Raw genomic sequence first — 14656 nt, forward strand, 5'->3', positions numbered from 1 at the left:
AATACGGTACAATTCGTAAAAATACTCAGCGATACTACACACCAAAATGTCTTATAAGATATATATATATATATCCTCTTCATGATCAAAAATTCCACATCATTCATTTGAGTTTGTGTTGATTTTAATTCAATCAAGTTTAAAAGTGAATATGTTACAATTCCCCGCTTCTTATCTTGATTCACCAATCTCCAAGACACGTAAAAAGGTCTCCACGAAAGAACTTGAATTTCTGTGTACCACTGTAGACCTTACAAGTCAAAATAGATGGCTGTGTTGTCATTTCTTTCATATTTGGCTTCGCGTCCGAAATGTTGTGTCCCTTGTACCACAACTGTGGCAAACGTTTCGGTATTCTAATCCTCAAGCACCTCATCTAGTAGGATGTGCCATGAAACATACTCCTTGAGTCCGTTTTTGCGACCACCATGAAACACCAAAACTATGGACAGCTTAAATAATATATGATTCATTTCAAATTGTCACAGTCAACTCAAATGAATCTGGTGAGCTGGAAAAGAGCAACAAAAACAGCTGTCACATTTCTTTCCGACAACTCCTCACAAAGTTAGACAAAAGCTGATAAAGGCACCTCACAATTACTCCACATTTTTGGTCAATTACGGAGCAACCAAACGCAACTGAACAAATCATATATAAAACTTCACATGGCAACCAGGCGGACAATCAGACGTAGTTTGATGCTACTCTGGCTTAAAGATTTAATGAAGGTTACCGGGAAGTTACAATTCATAGACCCAATGTTTCGACACTCCTGCCTAGTGCCTTCATCAGGGGTGATCTAAATGCTGCAACAAGAGGTCGTTTTAAACACTAACTAATTAACAGCCTTTTTTTCTGAAAAGGTGTAAATAGGCGCCAGGAAGTAAGCCGCCATCATCACGATTTAAAGGAGCGTGGGCGAAGTTAATGTGCCAGGCTTCCAAACAAAGGCGCTGGTGGTAACGCCGATTAGTGGTGATAGTTTTAGACTTATCCCACCCAATTGTATGGTTGGTTAGGCATGTGTACTCCGATAAAGCTGAATTTTCTTTTTTGCAAAAGAAAACCGCTTTTTGATGCTCTTTCAAACGTGTACCAAACTGACGTTGCTTGCTCCTCGCAAAATACCAACTGCTGAAATTGTCGCCGCTGCCGAGGAAAGCATTTCTCAACTCAACAACGACAATAGGCACTTGGTAAGGGCAGAGGTAAGTAGCATACTCAGGCGTACTAAGCCTCCTCCCAAAAACATTCAGTTTGGTACACGTTTGAAAGAGCATCAAAAAGCGGTTTTCTTTTGCAAAAAAGAAAATTCAGCTTTATCGGAGCACACATTTAAATCTTTAAGATAGAGTAGCATCAAACTATGTCTGAACAAATTATGTTGAAGTGGAAGGATTATCCAGGGCGTGACCAGTCTAAGTGTAGCCGTACCCCCCCCCCCCACCCTCCCAAAGAAGAAACGAAAAGGAGGGAACGTTAGCCTACGTGTAACCGTACCCTCCCCCCCCCCATAGGCTAGGGAGTACCTTGGATTTATAAGGGGGGCACAGTTACGTATTTCCGCACGCCTCAGGTGAGGTGGCTTAAACTAATGCTTTTCTGTGAGTATCAGCGTTCAGCAATGAATAATACAAATGCTATGCAAGAATGTTCGCGTTACCGGGATTATCCCGAGATCTGATGATAGAGCCGACAAAAATTCTTGCCTCTCCCCTCTGGATGTGCACTCTTGGGCGAAAAGAGGCAATAGGACTGTGAAGTAAATTTCCCAACCACACAATACCCGTTTTCTCGTACCCAGACCTTTTAAGGTCAAGCGGTTGTGCATATATTTCAGTTCAGTAACATGGTAGGATCTGGGTAGGAGATTATTCTACCCGTTGTGGACGCATTGACCGGAACAGAGAATTTCGGACGTCCCCTACGCGGGGCTTCTGTTTGATTGGTAAAAGATAACAACCAAAGGGACACACCACAGCGCGCATCTCTCAGAAAAGAAACCGACACAAACTGAAACAAAATGAAGTACAGTGAGAAGTTGCTCACATTGTTTTGGTATCCGAACAGGCTCTTCATCTCCGTATGTAACTTCGTGTACTGCGTCTCTGAAGAGATATCTTATTTTCAACAACTTTTCTTCCTCGGGGCAAGGATCGTAAAATCCGCTGAGATTACACTGTAAGAAAAGAAAAAGAAGGAAAATAAGGAAACAAGAGAGCAAAGTATTCTATTAGGTGCCGAGAAACCGAACTTTGAAATTCACTTTCTTCTCTGTTAAATTCAGAGCAACTGGAGCTGCTAAGCCTAATTTGGTGTTGTCACGCAGAGTTCTCTCTCCGTTGCGCGGCAAGACCAAAAAAAAAGCTGCACAGAAGACCATGAGGATGATTTCTTCAAGGAATTGGTAAATACGGAGATCTTGTGGTGGCCTTAACATTTACCTCCCACAATAATATCCCCTACTTTCCCCTTTAGCTGTTACACATTTTCCCTCAGAGTTAGCTGAGAGAATTTGCTGAGATATCAAGATAACAAGCCCCTACCAAATACACTTGTGTAGTCTCACCAACCACATTAACCCTTAAATCCCTGAGAGTGACCAGCAAATTTCTCCTTTCAATATCACCCATGGAACAAACAGTAAGGTCATGAGAATAAAGGAAATGATCATCAACTGAAGAACCTCTTGATTGTTTAAAAAATTCTCCTTGCCGGCACATTAGGAAATGTATAGAGAACAGTATGGAGAATATGTATACTGATGTTAGGCTGTAAAGGGTTAATGTTTCTCATTTTTGCGGAACTTAATTTCACGAAAATGGAATGGGCATATTTCGCAAGACTTTAATTTCGCAATATGGATAAAAGATATATTAAAAGGAGCTATTTTTTCGCGAAAATTTTTAAAATAGTGATCTGGATTACCAAACAGTTTACCTCACCAAGAGAGGATAACTAAATCCTCTCTTAGTGTCAGAACTGGTATAAACAATCTTAGATTTTCCATAACAACACTTTCCAGTGACACCAAACAAAACCATACTATAATCAATAAATTAAGGGGGGAAGTTTCAAGAGAAACAGTGGTGCTGCGTCGGTGAGGTAGTATAACAAGATAATTTTGGTTTTACCAACAGAGTTGATTATGTGGATTGGCCACCGTGAAGAGTTTGAAAGCTGACGTTTCGAGCGTTAGGTCTGTTCTCTGACGAAGGGCTAACGCTCGAAACTTCAGCTTTGAAACTCTTCACGGTGGCCAATTTAGATTGTGAACTCAGTTGATATAACCAAAATTATCATATTATAATAACAAAACGAAGATAAGAACAATTGACATGTTCCTTTGCAACAAAGCAAAGCTATACAACAGCAATGACTCTGTCTATTTGTGCTTACAGCTACAGCACACTGTGAATTTCTTTAAATGGATCCTCGGAAGGAAGAGCTGACTCACTCTTTGCCACCTCAACAACTCCTGCTTTCTGCCATCTCTTGGCATCGCAGTGCTTTTCTTCGATGTTGGTCAAGTGGAATCAATTACGCGTGGTCAATTTTCGCCAAATTTTTTTTTAACACCGGTCTTAAATTTCGCAATTTTTCTACAGTCGCGAAATAAGTTACAATAAGGTACTTGATCCACTACTGATATTGTACGAAGTTACAACTTGTCGCACCTGAGTATTAAAGAGTTGACACTCTCCTGCCTTAACGGCCAGGCGAAATAACAAAAATATCAATTCGATGTATCTTACCTTCGATGACTCTGTGAGAAATAGCCGCGAGTCCTTCACTTGACATTGCACAGGCACGGTAACGTCGATTACTTTACTGGGGCCTCGATTAACGCCCTGTGTACTGAAAGAAACAAAGAAACTAAATCACCATCGTCGAAGCACTATTTGCTTATCATGTAACAAAGAAATAAAATCCATCCGCAAGACTTTTGTTATGCGTCACTCTTAAAATCTGTTACCTTTCGTCCATGGACACCAAGTGTCCATACCACGCATTTACTATTATTAAGCCTGTAACACATAAAAAAATGCGACATCTATCAGTCAAATACCATAAAGCCAAGGTAATAAAAAAGGGCGAACTTAAGAATGATGTTCTATTCCTTACCGTGCCGGGATGATTCATATTCAATTATTCTCTCGCAAGTCTTTTGCATCAGTTGTATCTGAAAACAAGTGAGCATGACTCTTCGTTTCAAGCATTTCTCTCAACATTTCTTTAATTTCAAAGAATGTTTCCACAGTTTTTAATTAGCCACACTCCGACCAAGTCGTAGGAAAGTTAGCAATGCGATGTATTTGTTAATAACCAAATTTTTCTCATGAAAATTCTTATTTTCACCTTCCTGGGTTCGACAGGATTTATTTCAGGGTCTCTCGCCCCGGGAGCTCTTCTCAGAATTATAGAAGATTTGAATTGGTTAAGTAAAAGTTGGTTTTTCCAGACATTTTTAACACCCTCGCTAGAAGCACACAGTGTGGTAGCAACACAGAAAGTTGTGAAATTGAATAAAAAAATAAAGTAGATTTTAGCAGTAGCATTTCAATGAAACAGCTCTTCGCTTTGTGGTGTTAAGTTGAGCTGGAATCAGCAGTGTTGGTTTTTGTGAAAGGAGGAAATCTGGAGAACCCAGAGAAAAACCTTCAGAGCAAGGACTGGAACTAACAACAAACTGAACCCGTTTGTGAAGTCAGGTTGAGGAATCGAACCCACGCCACAAGGAGCGCCCTCAGCACTGCATCATCCTTGCTTCCGAAATAGACAACCAAATTTGGACAAAACGAGGTTTCACTGTACTATAACACAGCAGTAAAAAACGCCACTTACACTACTCTCTGCTTCTCGCTTCTTTTCCGCCATTTGCCTTGCATGTTTCGTTTTATTAGCTTCTGTCTCCCTAAGAAAAGAAAAACATACAGTGAAAACTGTCCAGCAAAATATTATCAAAGCCGAAAAACAACCTAGTGTTGGACATGCTGAGCTACGAAAGACATCCGTTCTAATCCAGTACTTTCCCTGCTCGAAACGCGCGATGCAAGCGTGCAAGAGGTCAGCGAAGGGTCTACGAGGGTTCAAGCAAGATATCTTGAGTCAAACCCCTCACAGACCGCTCGCACGCTCGCTCCGTTCCTCTGCTTGAATTCCGCGGGCCATGCCGCTCGTGCTCCTGCGCTAATGAGATCCTGTTCGCAGACTAAATGAACGCTTACATTTCCTTTTCCATCTTCACAAATGGGTTGACAATCAGCATCTTCACGACCCAGAACACAGCAACTGGAACGACCGTGCCATAAAATATAGCGGCTGGTTGGATCTCTTCCGACAAGTTTATTGGGAAGTTGTACACTTGCGATGCACGCGTCAATCTAACATAAAAAAGGAAAATAAGACCAACATTTGCTAAGTCTGTTATGCGTCTCTCCCAATATGGTGTGCCTGTGTTTAAGAGCGAGGGACACAGTAGCTTAGTGGCAAGCTCGCTGAACTCTGCATCGTCTTACCAACAGTTATTTATTCGAGAAAGATGTTGTTCGTCTTATCACGAGCAAGGGACAAAGAAAAAATTCTGAGTCTCCGTGAGGAATCGAAACTCAGACCGGATTCCGTGCTCCGATGCTTTACACCTGAGCCACAGAGACTCTACGGTGGGCGAGGTCTATTACGAAGTTCATATGACACGCGGACTATTCTAGTAACACCATTTGCGATTTTCCAATAGTCAAGCGACGTGATTGAACCAGGTATGAACATTATCACATACCTTGCATATGAAGAATACATTGTGAAAGTTAAATCAAGGAATTTTCGCTTAATTTCCGATGATCACTCGACTCGGGAAACTCGTCACTAGTGCTCCTCGGGCGTACCTCTAGCCGGTAGGATTTTGGCACGACCCTATTCCAAGCGTTCAGTCAGTAAAGCGAAGCGCGATGCTAGCGGAAGAAGGTTTGGGTCGAGTCGCGCCGCCACAATCGCACCGTTTTACTATTTCAATGCGTTTTACTGTAACCGAATGCCTAGTGCAGGCTACCCTAATAGTTCGGCCGGCGTTACCAGTTTATACTCCAGAGCCAAGTTGTCCGAAGACCGATTAGCGCTAACGAGGGTTAAATTTTCATACAGGTTTTTATATTGTATTTTCTAAAGCTTCTTTAGGGATAATTTTCTCTATTCTTGCCGGAGCATCCAATCATCAAATTGTCGACAAAAAGAGTTATAGTGCATTTTCTTTCACCCTTTAAACCCTAAGAGTGACGAGCATCAAATTTCTCCTCACAATATCACCCCTGAATCACACGTTAAGGTCATGAGAATAAAGGAAATGATCACCAACGGAAGAGGCTTTTGATTGTTAAACAAATTCTCCTTGTCAGCACCTTAGGAAATGTATAAAGAGCAGTATGGAGAATATGCATACTGTATTTAGGGTGTAAAGGGTTAAAAGCTTTCAGATCTGAATTAAGATTTTACACTAAACCTGAGTTATCTCAACCCAGCTTTGAACGAGCCAGCTCAGCTGGGCCGAGGGAGGCATGGTGAGAGTAAGAGCCTTTAGCAGTTAGTAAAATGGAGCGAAATACTTCACAGCGCGATAGTAGAAGGACAACGCCGTTTTCTGTCGCATTTCGTTTTACTGGAACAGGCAACGAGACTAACGTATCTTGCCGAAGTTTGCCTGGCCTCTTTTTCCACAGCACAGATTTGAGAGTCAATAATAAGTTATTATCCAGCCCTTACTTTATTTTGATCACCACACCGGTTGGTATTCCAATGCTCATCGTAGCTGTTAACGTGCTGTGTTCAGAAATTTTCCTCTCGCATCCATATTGAAGGACGCTACCAAACGTTCCAGTTCTAAAGAATAAATGAGATGTGTTGAGTATCGTGAAAGCCCTCACGGACACACACAAAAAATCACTAACCTCAAAGACTATTTCAGTTTATCCGAAATGATCTGACGAACCCCCTCTCTGAGACCTGCTCTCTAAAAACCCCCTAAAAAAACCCTCTCCAAAAAAAAAAAAACCTGATAAACCCTCTCTAAAAAGCCCCCTCTAATAAACCCCTCCCTAGGAGAACCCCCTCTAAAAAACCCTCTCCGAAAAAAAACTCTCTCTTATAACCCCCTATTTAATAAACCCCATTCTAATAGACCCGTTTGTAATAAACCCCTCTCTAAAAAAAAATTCCTTTCTAAAAATCCCCTTTTTAATAAACCCCCCTATAATAAACCCATTTCTAATAAACCTCTTTCTAGTAAATCCCCCTCCCGTCCGCCCCACCCCCTTTTCCATCTGGAACCCTTCGGAATTGAAATGCTCCCCTGAGGACATTTAGATACCATGGTAACTGAACATGGAAACAAATCTGACATACTTAACGGAGCCTTTGAGTTTTGTGTTCTTTTCTATTTTTCTTACAAACGCCACCATTGCAAACGAATGTGGAATACCAAACTAAAAAAGATGAAATAAATAATAAAACATTCATAGCTTGTTCCAAGTGACAAAAAAATATTCAAAGGCTGTTAAGTTGAGCTTCTATTAACGGTTTGATCTCGAACTTTCTTCTGTATGCAAACTGTCCTTTAAGGAGTGGTCCAAATGTAGTTGTATTGAAAATAACACGGGATTGCTTTGGTTTTGCCTCACTTCGCTCTGTGATTGGTCCAGATAACTTGCGTCACTCTCTCAACCAATCAGATGCAAAACTAAAACCAATCACCACTCGGTCGCCCGCGTTTCCCGCCTTTTAGGCTGTTTGGTTATTTTTACTCCGAGTTTTCATTGGCTCTTAAAGGTATTTTTCCTTTCTTCTGATTGGCCGTTGTCATCACTTTTGTTTTACGATACTAAATCAGAAAGCACTCTAACAGGGTCTAAAATAACAACCAGAGGGTTCCCAATGCGACAGAAATTGACTTTTGGCGACCAAAGTTTCGATACCAAAGTTTTGTAGCTACTTGTTAGCAGGCAGCTCACCTCAAGTCTTGCTAAAGTTCTTCTTGAAAACCAGCGCTCAAAAGGGAAAACGCCCTTTGTTTTACTTTGTTGCGCATTTAAACACTCAATAAAGATTTTTCATGAGCAGAATATGTTTCAAACAATAAGAAAACGCGTTTCAAGGTTCTCGTTTGAGGCGCAAATTGTTAAAATTCGAATTAGTGGTGACCAAATTGTTCCATCAAGCACGCCATTTAATCAAGCTTTTAAACACGAGGGTGAACACTTGAACACTATGTAATCTCTCCTAACAGACATACTACCAAATCGTTCATTAAGATCATGAGAAAAAAAGAAATGACCCTCCTTCATACCTGAATTGTAACCTGTGCTTTGGTGTCCTCAGATTCTGTTATGACGGTTGTATTCAGTGAAGATTGAAGACCTTCTCTGTATGTTATGTAGCCAACTGTGTTTTTGTCTAGTTGCCGCACTATCACTAGCGAAGTAAAATAAAACTACATTGAGATTAAAAAGGATGTTCAGACATGGTTTGATGCTACTCTGGTTTAAAGATTTAATGAATGGTGGTGATAATTTTAGACTTATCCCACCAAACTGTATGGTTAGTTAGGCATGTGTGCTCCGACAAAGCTGAATTTTCCTTTTGAAAAAGAAGACCGCTTTTTGATGCTCTTTCAAACGTGTACCAAACTGACGTGTGGTCTGTCCGTTATACTCGTGATCACGGTCATTTCACGGAATAGAATAAATAGCTTCGGTTCGTTGTTCTTTCGTGACAGGACCCTTACGTTTGACAAAAATATGCCAAGGATGTTATTAATTTGTCGAGGGTATAAGGAAGGTTTATTAGAGGGGTTTTTTAGAGGGGTTTTCTAGAGAGAGGTTTAGTAGAAACGGGTCTATTAGAATGGGGTTTATTAGAGAGGGTTTTATTAAAGAGAGTTTTTTTTTTCGGAGGGGTTTATTGGAAGGGGTTTTTTAGAGGGGTTTTCTTTTAGAGAGGGTTTTTCTTTTAGAGAGGGTTTTTTTTTTGGAGAGGGGTTTTCTAGAGAGAGGTTTAGTAGAAACGGGTCTATTAGAATGGGGTTTATTAGAGAGGGTTTTATTAAAGAGAGTTTTTTTTTTCCGGAGGGGTTTTTTAGGAAGGGGTTTTTTAGAGGAGGTTTTTAGACTGAGATCCCATGAGGATTCCACTGGAAAAAATTTGGATACAAACACCTTGTGCATGCCGCTGGGATTACCGATGTCAAAAGCATCATGAATAAAAGTACGTTAAGAAACATGGTAAATTTTGAGCTTGATTCTTTTAATCCCAAGATCTTATAAGTAATTCTCCTAACTGTTTGTCACACAATTCTTATGCTGTTTGATCTGAGAATTTGGTATTGGATCAACTACTAATCCCCTAATCGATATTTTTCTTTATTCTCATCACCTGTCTGCTTGAAATTGTATTGATATTGTTAGGAGAAATTCTGCCTTGGTCATTCATGGGAGCTAAAGGGTTAGGATAAGGTGACATGTTATTTGTTTGTGATAAGCATAGGATGAGGGCAAAAATGACTTCCTGGCAAGATTAGGGGATAAATAGCAATCTAATGGTTCTTCACCAATGATATATTCAATTCTGAAGATGTAACTGTTAAAATTTGAACAGATGAGCTTAACATAATGTTACTATCACAAAATACATACTGCAATGAAATCCACCAGACACTGCACTGCCATGACCTCTGATGGAAATTCCTCCAATTATATGACTAAAGAAACACAGAATATATATTTTAGGTCAAATAAACAAAAAATGTTCCAAAAAGGCTTCCAATATAAATTATTTTGTGGCTGAGATTGAGATGAAAAAAAAACAAAAAACATCTTGATTAGCCTTACAGTTTTCTCTTGTGAATCAACCCCAGAAAGCTACATTTATTTATCAAGACTGAGATTGCTTGCACTGAGGAATGCTGATGGCAGAAGTAACAAACATATTACAAACTGTTGGACCAAAAAATTACTCACCTTCTCTGTGTAAGGTTTGCAAATCCCCGAAGGGTAAGGTTCGGGCCATTTCCAGCCTCAAAGGTGGCCTAAAATTAATTCAAATTACCTTCCAGTTATTTCAACCCTTTACATCCTAGCATCAGAGTATCAGTATACATATTCTCCAAACTGATCTTCAAACATTTCCAAAGGTGTTAACAAGGAGAAAGTGTCTAGCAATCAAAAGCATCTTTCATTGGTGATCATTTCCTTTATTCTCCTGATCTTACTGTATGAATCAGGGGTGACATTGTAAGGAGAAATTAGATGCTGGTCTTAAGGGTCAAAGGGTTAACAGCTATGAGATAAGAAGAAAAAGATGGACAGTTGCCTTCCATGATTGATAAAAAAAAAAAATCGAAAAAAGATCTCAACATTGACACCTTGTTCATAACTATTCACCGTCTAGGAGCGAAAGTTCAAAACAGAACTCACAAGTTGTTTCCTGAACAGGGAATGCAGCCATGCAAATCCTGTCACAATGACACATGCAGTACCTTTAAAAATCAACAGTTACCTCAGCCCATTTACTGTGTGAAAATAACCTCCTTGTTGACACTGAGACACTACCATCCCCATTTCCATTCTTGATCTTTAAATTACCAGCTAGAGTGAGTGTATCAGTGCGAGTCAGAGGTGCCTTGAGAGGAAAGCAAAAGTTATTTCAAGGCTGTCTCCTTTTCTAAGCAGCATATAATATCTGATGCCTTAATAACAAATCCAAGAGACTGTAACAACTGAACATTAAAGAGTTTGTTGTAACAGTTATACTTCAAAGTGTTTTTCAGTCACTATTAAGTTTGCCTTAACCTCAAATGGTCCAAGGGCTTTTACTCTGACTCACAGAGAGCAAGAACTAATCAATGAAATCAGGTCAATTGTATCACCTTTCCCTCTTTTTTAGCTTTCTTCTTAATCAGCAAAAAGTTTCCTTCATAAAAATGCTGAGGTTTAGAAAATTTTGATCAACAATCTGACAAAGTAGACAGTTGGCAAGCAAAGGATACAAACACTAGTTACTAAAAACTATTGATATCTTGATTTATTATCCCACTTCACTGAGTAGAGTACAAATAATGTGTGAATCGAGTGCAAATATCAGGCCATATTTGGACACTTGGTCATTTTGTACTGTAACAAATAAACTCAATTAACCAGTCAGCTGTGCGTTACACTTCTCTATCAGCTTCCCTTTTCTTGCCTTATAAGAAATGCACATAAAATAAAGCAGTTGACAATAAATAACTTATTACACGTTTTGGTGTGTAGTAATGCCTGTAATTGTACTTGTTGTTTACATTTTGACTAGCACTACAGACTCATCCAAATATAACAAAACTTGTAAAAATACTTTGTGATACTACATACCAAAACTTCAGATAATACAATATACATATATTCATCAAGTACCTCTATTGACTGTGAGATTGACATGGAACTAACTTCAATGTTTGGCAAAACCCTGAGATTCGAGACCAAAAAAGATATCTTTAGACAATGCTTTAGACTGTTAAATGTTTCTATTTGTGTTACTTGTGATACTCTGAGAGCAGTCCAAAATTAAGAAAAGAACTCACCTTTCATTGAAAGAATCAATTAAGTTGTAATTATCTAACAAGTCTGTAGCATCCACTCCAACAGAAATACTTCCCTGAAAGGTAAAAAATGCTTTTCACAAATCATTTTGGTACCATAATACAGTTAAGTCTGCATGCATTAGATGGACCAACTTAGCTGCAAGAACTTATCAACGCATACAACATACTTTTGGACAAAGTTTGTGTGGCCACAGCATAATTCCTCACAACCTGAATGATCCTGCATGGTACTCAATAATCAATTCACTCTGACCAAGGGCTAGTACTCATAACATGAGCTTTAGAATCTCTTCACAGTGACCACTTCACATTTCAACTACACTGATAAAACCAAATTATCTTGAAATACTCCCCTGCTGATGCAGAACCACAGTTTTTTTAGAATCTTACTCCCTCTCACCATTTAACAAATGTTTACCCCATGCACAATGTTAATATTTCCAACACCCTTGACCATGAAAAAGCCACTAAGAGAAATGGTCCTTCCCCTGGAAAGGATGATGGTCACATTGGAGGTCAACCCATAAATATCAGTCAGGCTATGCTCACTTCTGACAATTTGTCAGTAACCATTACCCCCCTGATTGGGAAAAGGAACTCTGAGAGTAAAAAACCTTGCTAAAGAACCACTCACAGTCATGTCAGTTCCCTTGACCTTTCAATCATTAGTCTTGTGTGCACACCACAAGGCTAATGTGCTAACCATAAGGCTATCAAGTCTTCCCTTCATTCAGCATAATGATGATACCACAAAATCTCAAAATCCAAAAAAAAAAGAAGCTAATAACTTACTGTTGGATTTGTGATCCGCCGTAAACGCTGCTCCTCCTTCTCTCTTTGTAGTCTCTCATATTCTTCACGCAACTAAGCAAGTAATATACAACAACATTCCTATCATTAGAAATCTCCCTTTTTACCTTAACCCTTTAACTCCCAGTGATTAACATGTAACTTCTCCCTATAATATCCATACATTACCTGGCAAACAGGTAATGAGAATACCCAAACCTATCAGGCAGAAGTTGTCATCTTGATTTTCACCAAATAACTGTAAATCATATGTATTTACAGGGAAATTTGTAGCCGCCAGAGGGGAGAAGTAACAATCAGATCTTGGGAGTTAAACAGTTACAATGCACTATCAATCTTCTTGTCATCCTTAAGTTGACTACACTTATCTAGCAAAGCAGTTTTACTCGTGATTGTAAACCTCAATTACTGACAAAACATTTCTTCAAATTTTGTTAGAGTAAGTTTCAGCTTACTTCAGCTGGAGACCTTTGCCTCTCAATAATCTGCAAAAGGATAAAACAACATTTTTTAACTCTTTAAAAACCCTAAGAGTGACCAGCATCTACTTTCTTCTTACAATAATACTGCTGAACCCTCAGTTATGATCATGAGAATAAAGGGAATCATCACCAACTAAAGAAACTCTTGATTGTTAAACAAATTCTCCTTATCGGCACCTTTGGAAATGTATAGAGAACAGTATGGAGAATATGCATACTGATCTTAGGGTGTAAAGGGTTATTTAATTTCAAGGGAAGCACAGAAAAATCCCTCTGTCTCCTTCTAGGTGATGAGAATGAAGAAATTTATAAATTATTAATCAATCTAATTCTGAATTCTTAGAACAATTGTTATAAAAATTGAATGGCAGATAGTAAGGAGAATTATTCAGGAGATCTTAGGAGTAAAATGGTTAACAATACTACTGATTACTTCTCAGCACTAACCTCCCAGCCAGCATCAAGTCCTTTTTGGCCATAAATATCATAAATTCCTCTTTTCTCTGGATTACTGAGGACTAATTGGAAAAAAATTATATTATTAATTATTTAACATACTTAATATTTTGCTCGAGATATGCATTTTGGTTTTTTTTCTTTTTTACCTTAATTTCCCAATGAAGATTCAATTGAATTATAATTAACATACTTCAAAGAATAACATACCATCATGAGCCTTTTGAACTTTACTGAATAGTTCTTCAGCAATCTGGAGAACCAATTAAAAAAAAGACAATTTCAATGTAAAACATTTTGACCATAAAGAGAAATCATTCACGAAGGGCCTAAGATTACAAACAAACAAAAAAGAAGAAGTAAGAGTAATTTCCCTTGTTGATCCCCTCATCTCCCCTCCCCCCCAACCCACCTTCCCCAGAGCTTTTTAATTTCCAGAGCTTTAGGACAGGGAGCCAAGCCACAAGTCACAGTGAACATTCTTTCTGAACTGATGCCCAGCGTCAATATATGAGTGTATACCTCATACAGTATATTTTCCTCTAGAGGAAAAAGCCTACAAAATTTAAAATAGGATTAAGTTTCTTTCACAGACCTGTTCACCTTGAGTCCACAGCCTGGTTACTGAGATTGCATCATATTCGCCTAGTAACTGAGCGTACATTTCCTATGCGACTTGAGATCTTGCTTAGATCTCCGCCAATTAAAAGGCTAAAATTTCTCATATGTGTAGAGTTCTCATATGGCCAACTAACTGGGCTACCCTATTTCAGGATGTCAAGGCATCCCCCTTTGGCAAGCATTATGGTCACATGCAATATTCAAGGACAAGTACATTTCTGATGTTTTGGTTGCTAAACATCAGTATTTTGGCCTATGTTGAGAATCGCATATTTTAATACTAAGATAAATCTTCATATAAAATTACAAAACAAAATTCTGGCGAACCGAAGAGTTATTTAACAAGCTTACTTTTTTCTTGGCGGGATCAGTATGCTTATCCGGATGATATAACACACACATGCGCCTGTAAGCTGCTTTGATTTCACTTTCATTGGCCTGAAATTCAATTCAAAGTACATCATTAGCAAGATAACATAGTTGCCGCATCAATAATTTGGCTCAGTTCATTTCTACCTCTCTACGGACGTTTAAAACTGCATAATGATCTACTACTTCTTCAGTTTCCTCTGATTCCGCCATTTTGAAATTGTTCCGCTGGATCTCTCTTTTGAAATTGCGGGCTACTAAGATGATTCATCTCGAAGTTAAGTTAATTGGA

At 38.9% G+C, this 14656-nt stretch overlaps 1 protein-coding gene across 1 annotated transcript; it reads right to left on the minus strand.

Annotated features, from left to right (window-relative positions):
* Positions 1 to 117: 117 nt before the first annotated feature.
* Positions 118 to 14588, minus strand: LOC131785886 (dnaJ homolog subfamily C member 11). Its single transcript, XM_059102839.2, has 21 exons — positions 14512 to 14588; positions 14347 to 14433; positions 13585 to 13627; positions 13366 to 13436; positions 12892 to 12921; positions 12419 to 12490; positions 11606 to 11679; positions 11439 to 11490; positions 10546 to 10668; positions 10008 to 10075; positions 9684 to 9748; positions 8339 to 8463; positions 7399 to 7478; positions 6760 to 6876; positions 5232 to 5387; positions 4849 to 4918; positions 4129 to 4186; positions 3980 to 4031; positions 3759 to 3861; positions 2053 to 2182; positions 118 to 511 (listed from the first exon to the last, which is right to left on the minus strand). The coding sequence occupies exons 1-21, from the start codon at positions 14575 to 14577 to the stop codon at positions 489 to 491; spliced, it is 1665 nt and encodes a 554-aa protein (XP_058958822.2). The 5' UTR covers positions 14578 to 14588; the 3' UTR covers positions 118 to 488.
* Between the last annotated feature and the right edge of the window lie 68 nt (positions 14589 to 14656).

Source organism: Pocillopora verrucosa, chromosome 9 (assembly GCF_036669915.1).
Source record: "Pocillopora verrucosa isolate sample1 chromosome 9, ASM3666991v2, whole genome shotgun sequence".
Lineage (NCBI taxonomy): Eukaryota > Metazoa > Cnidaria > Anthozoa > Scleractinia > Pocilloporidae > Pocillopora > Pocillopora verrucosa.

Bases quoted from the DNA above. Each gene is read 5' to 3' on its own strand.
- LOC131785886 (XM_059102839.2), bottom strand. From the start codon at position 14,577: ATGGCGGAATCAGAGGAAACTGAAGAAGTAGTAGATCATTATGCAGTT. The intron at 12,491-12,891 runs GTAAGCTGAAAC...TTACTTGCTTAG, and splicing joins GGCAAAGGTCTCCAGCTGAA to TTGCGTGAAGAATATGAGAG. The intron at 7,479-8,338 runs GTATGAAGGAGG...CATCTTTTTTAG, and splicing joins AAGCACAGGTTACAATTCAG to TTTGGTATTCCACATTCGTT.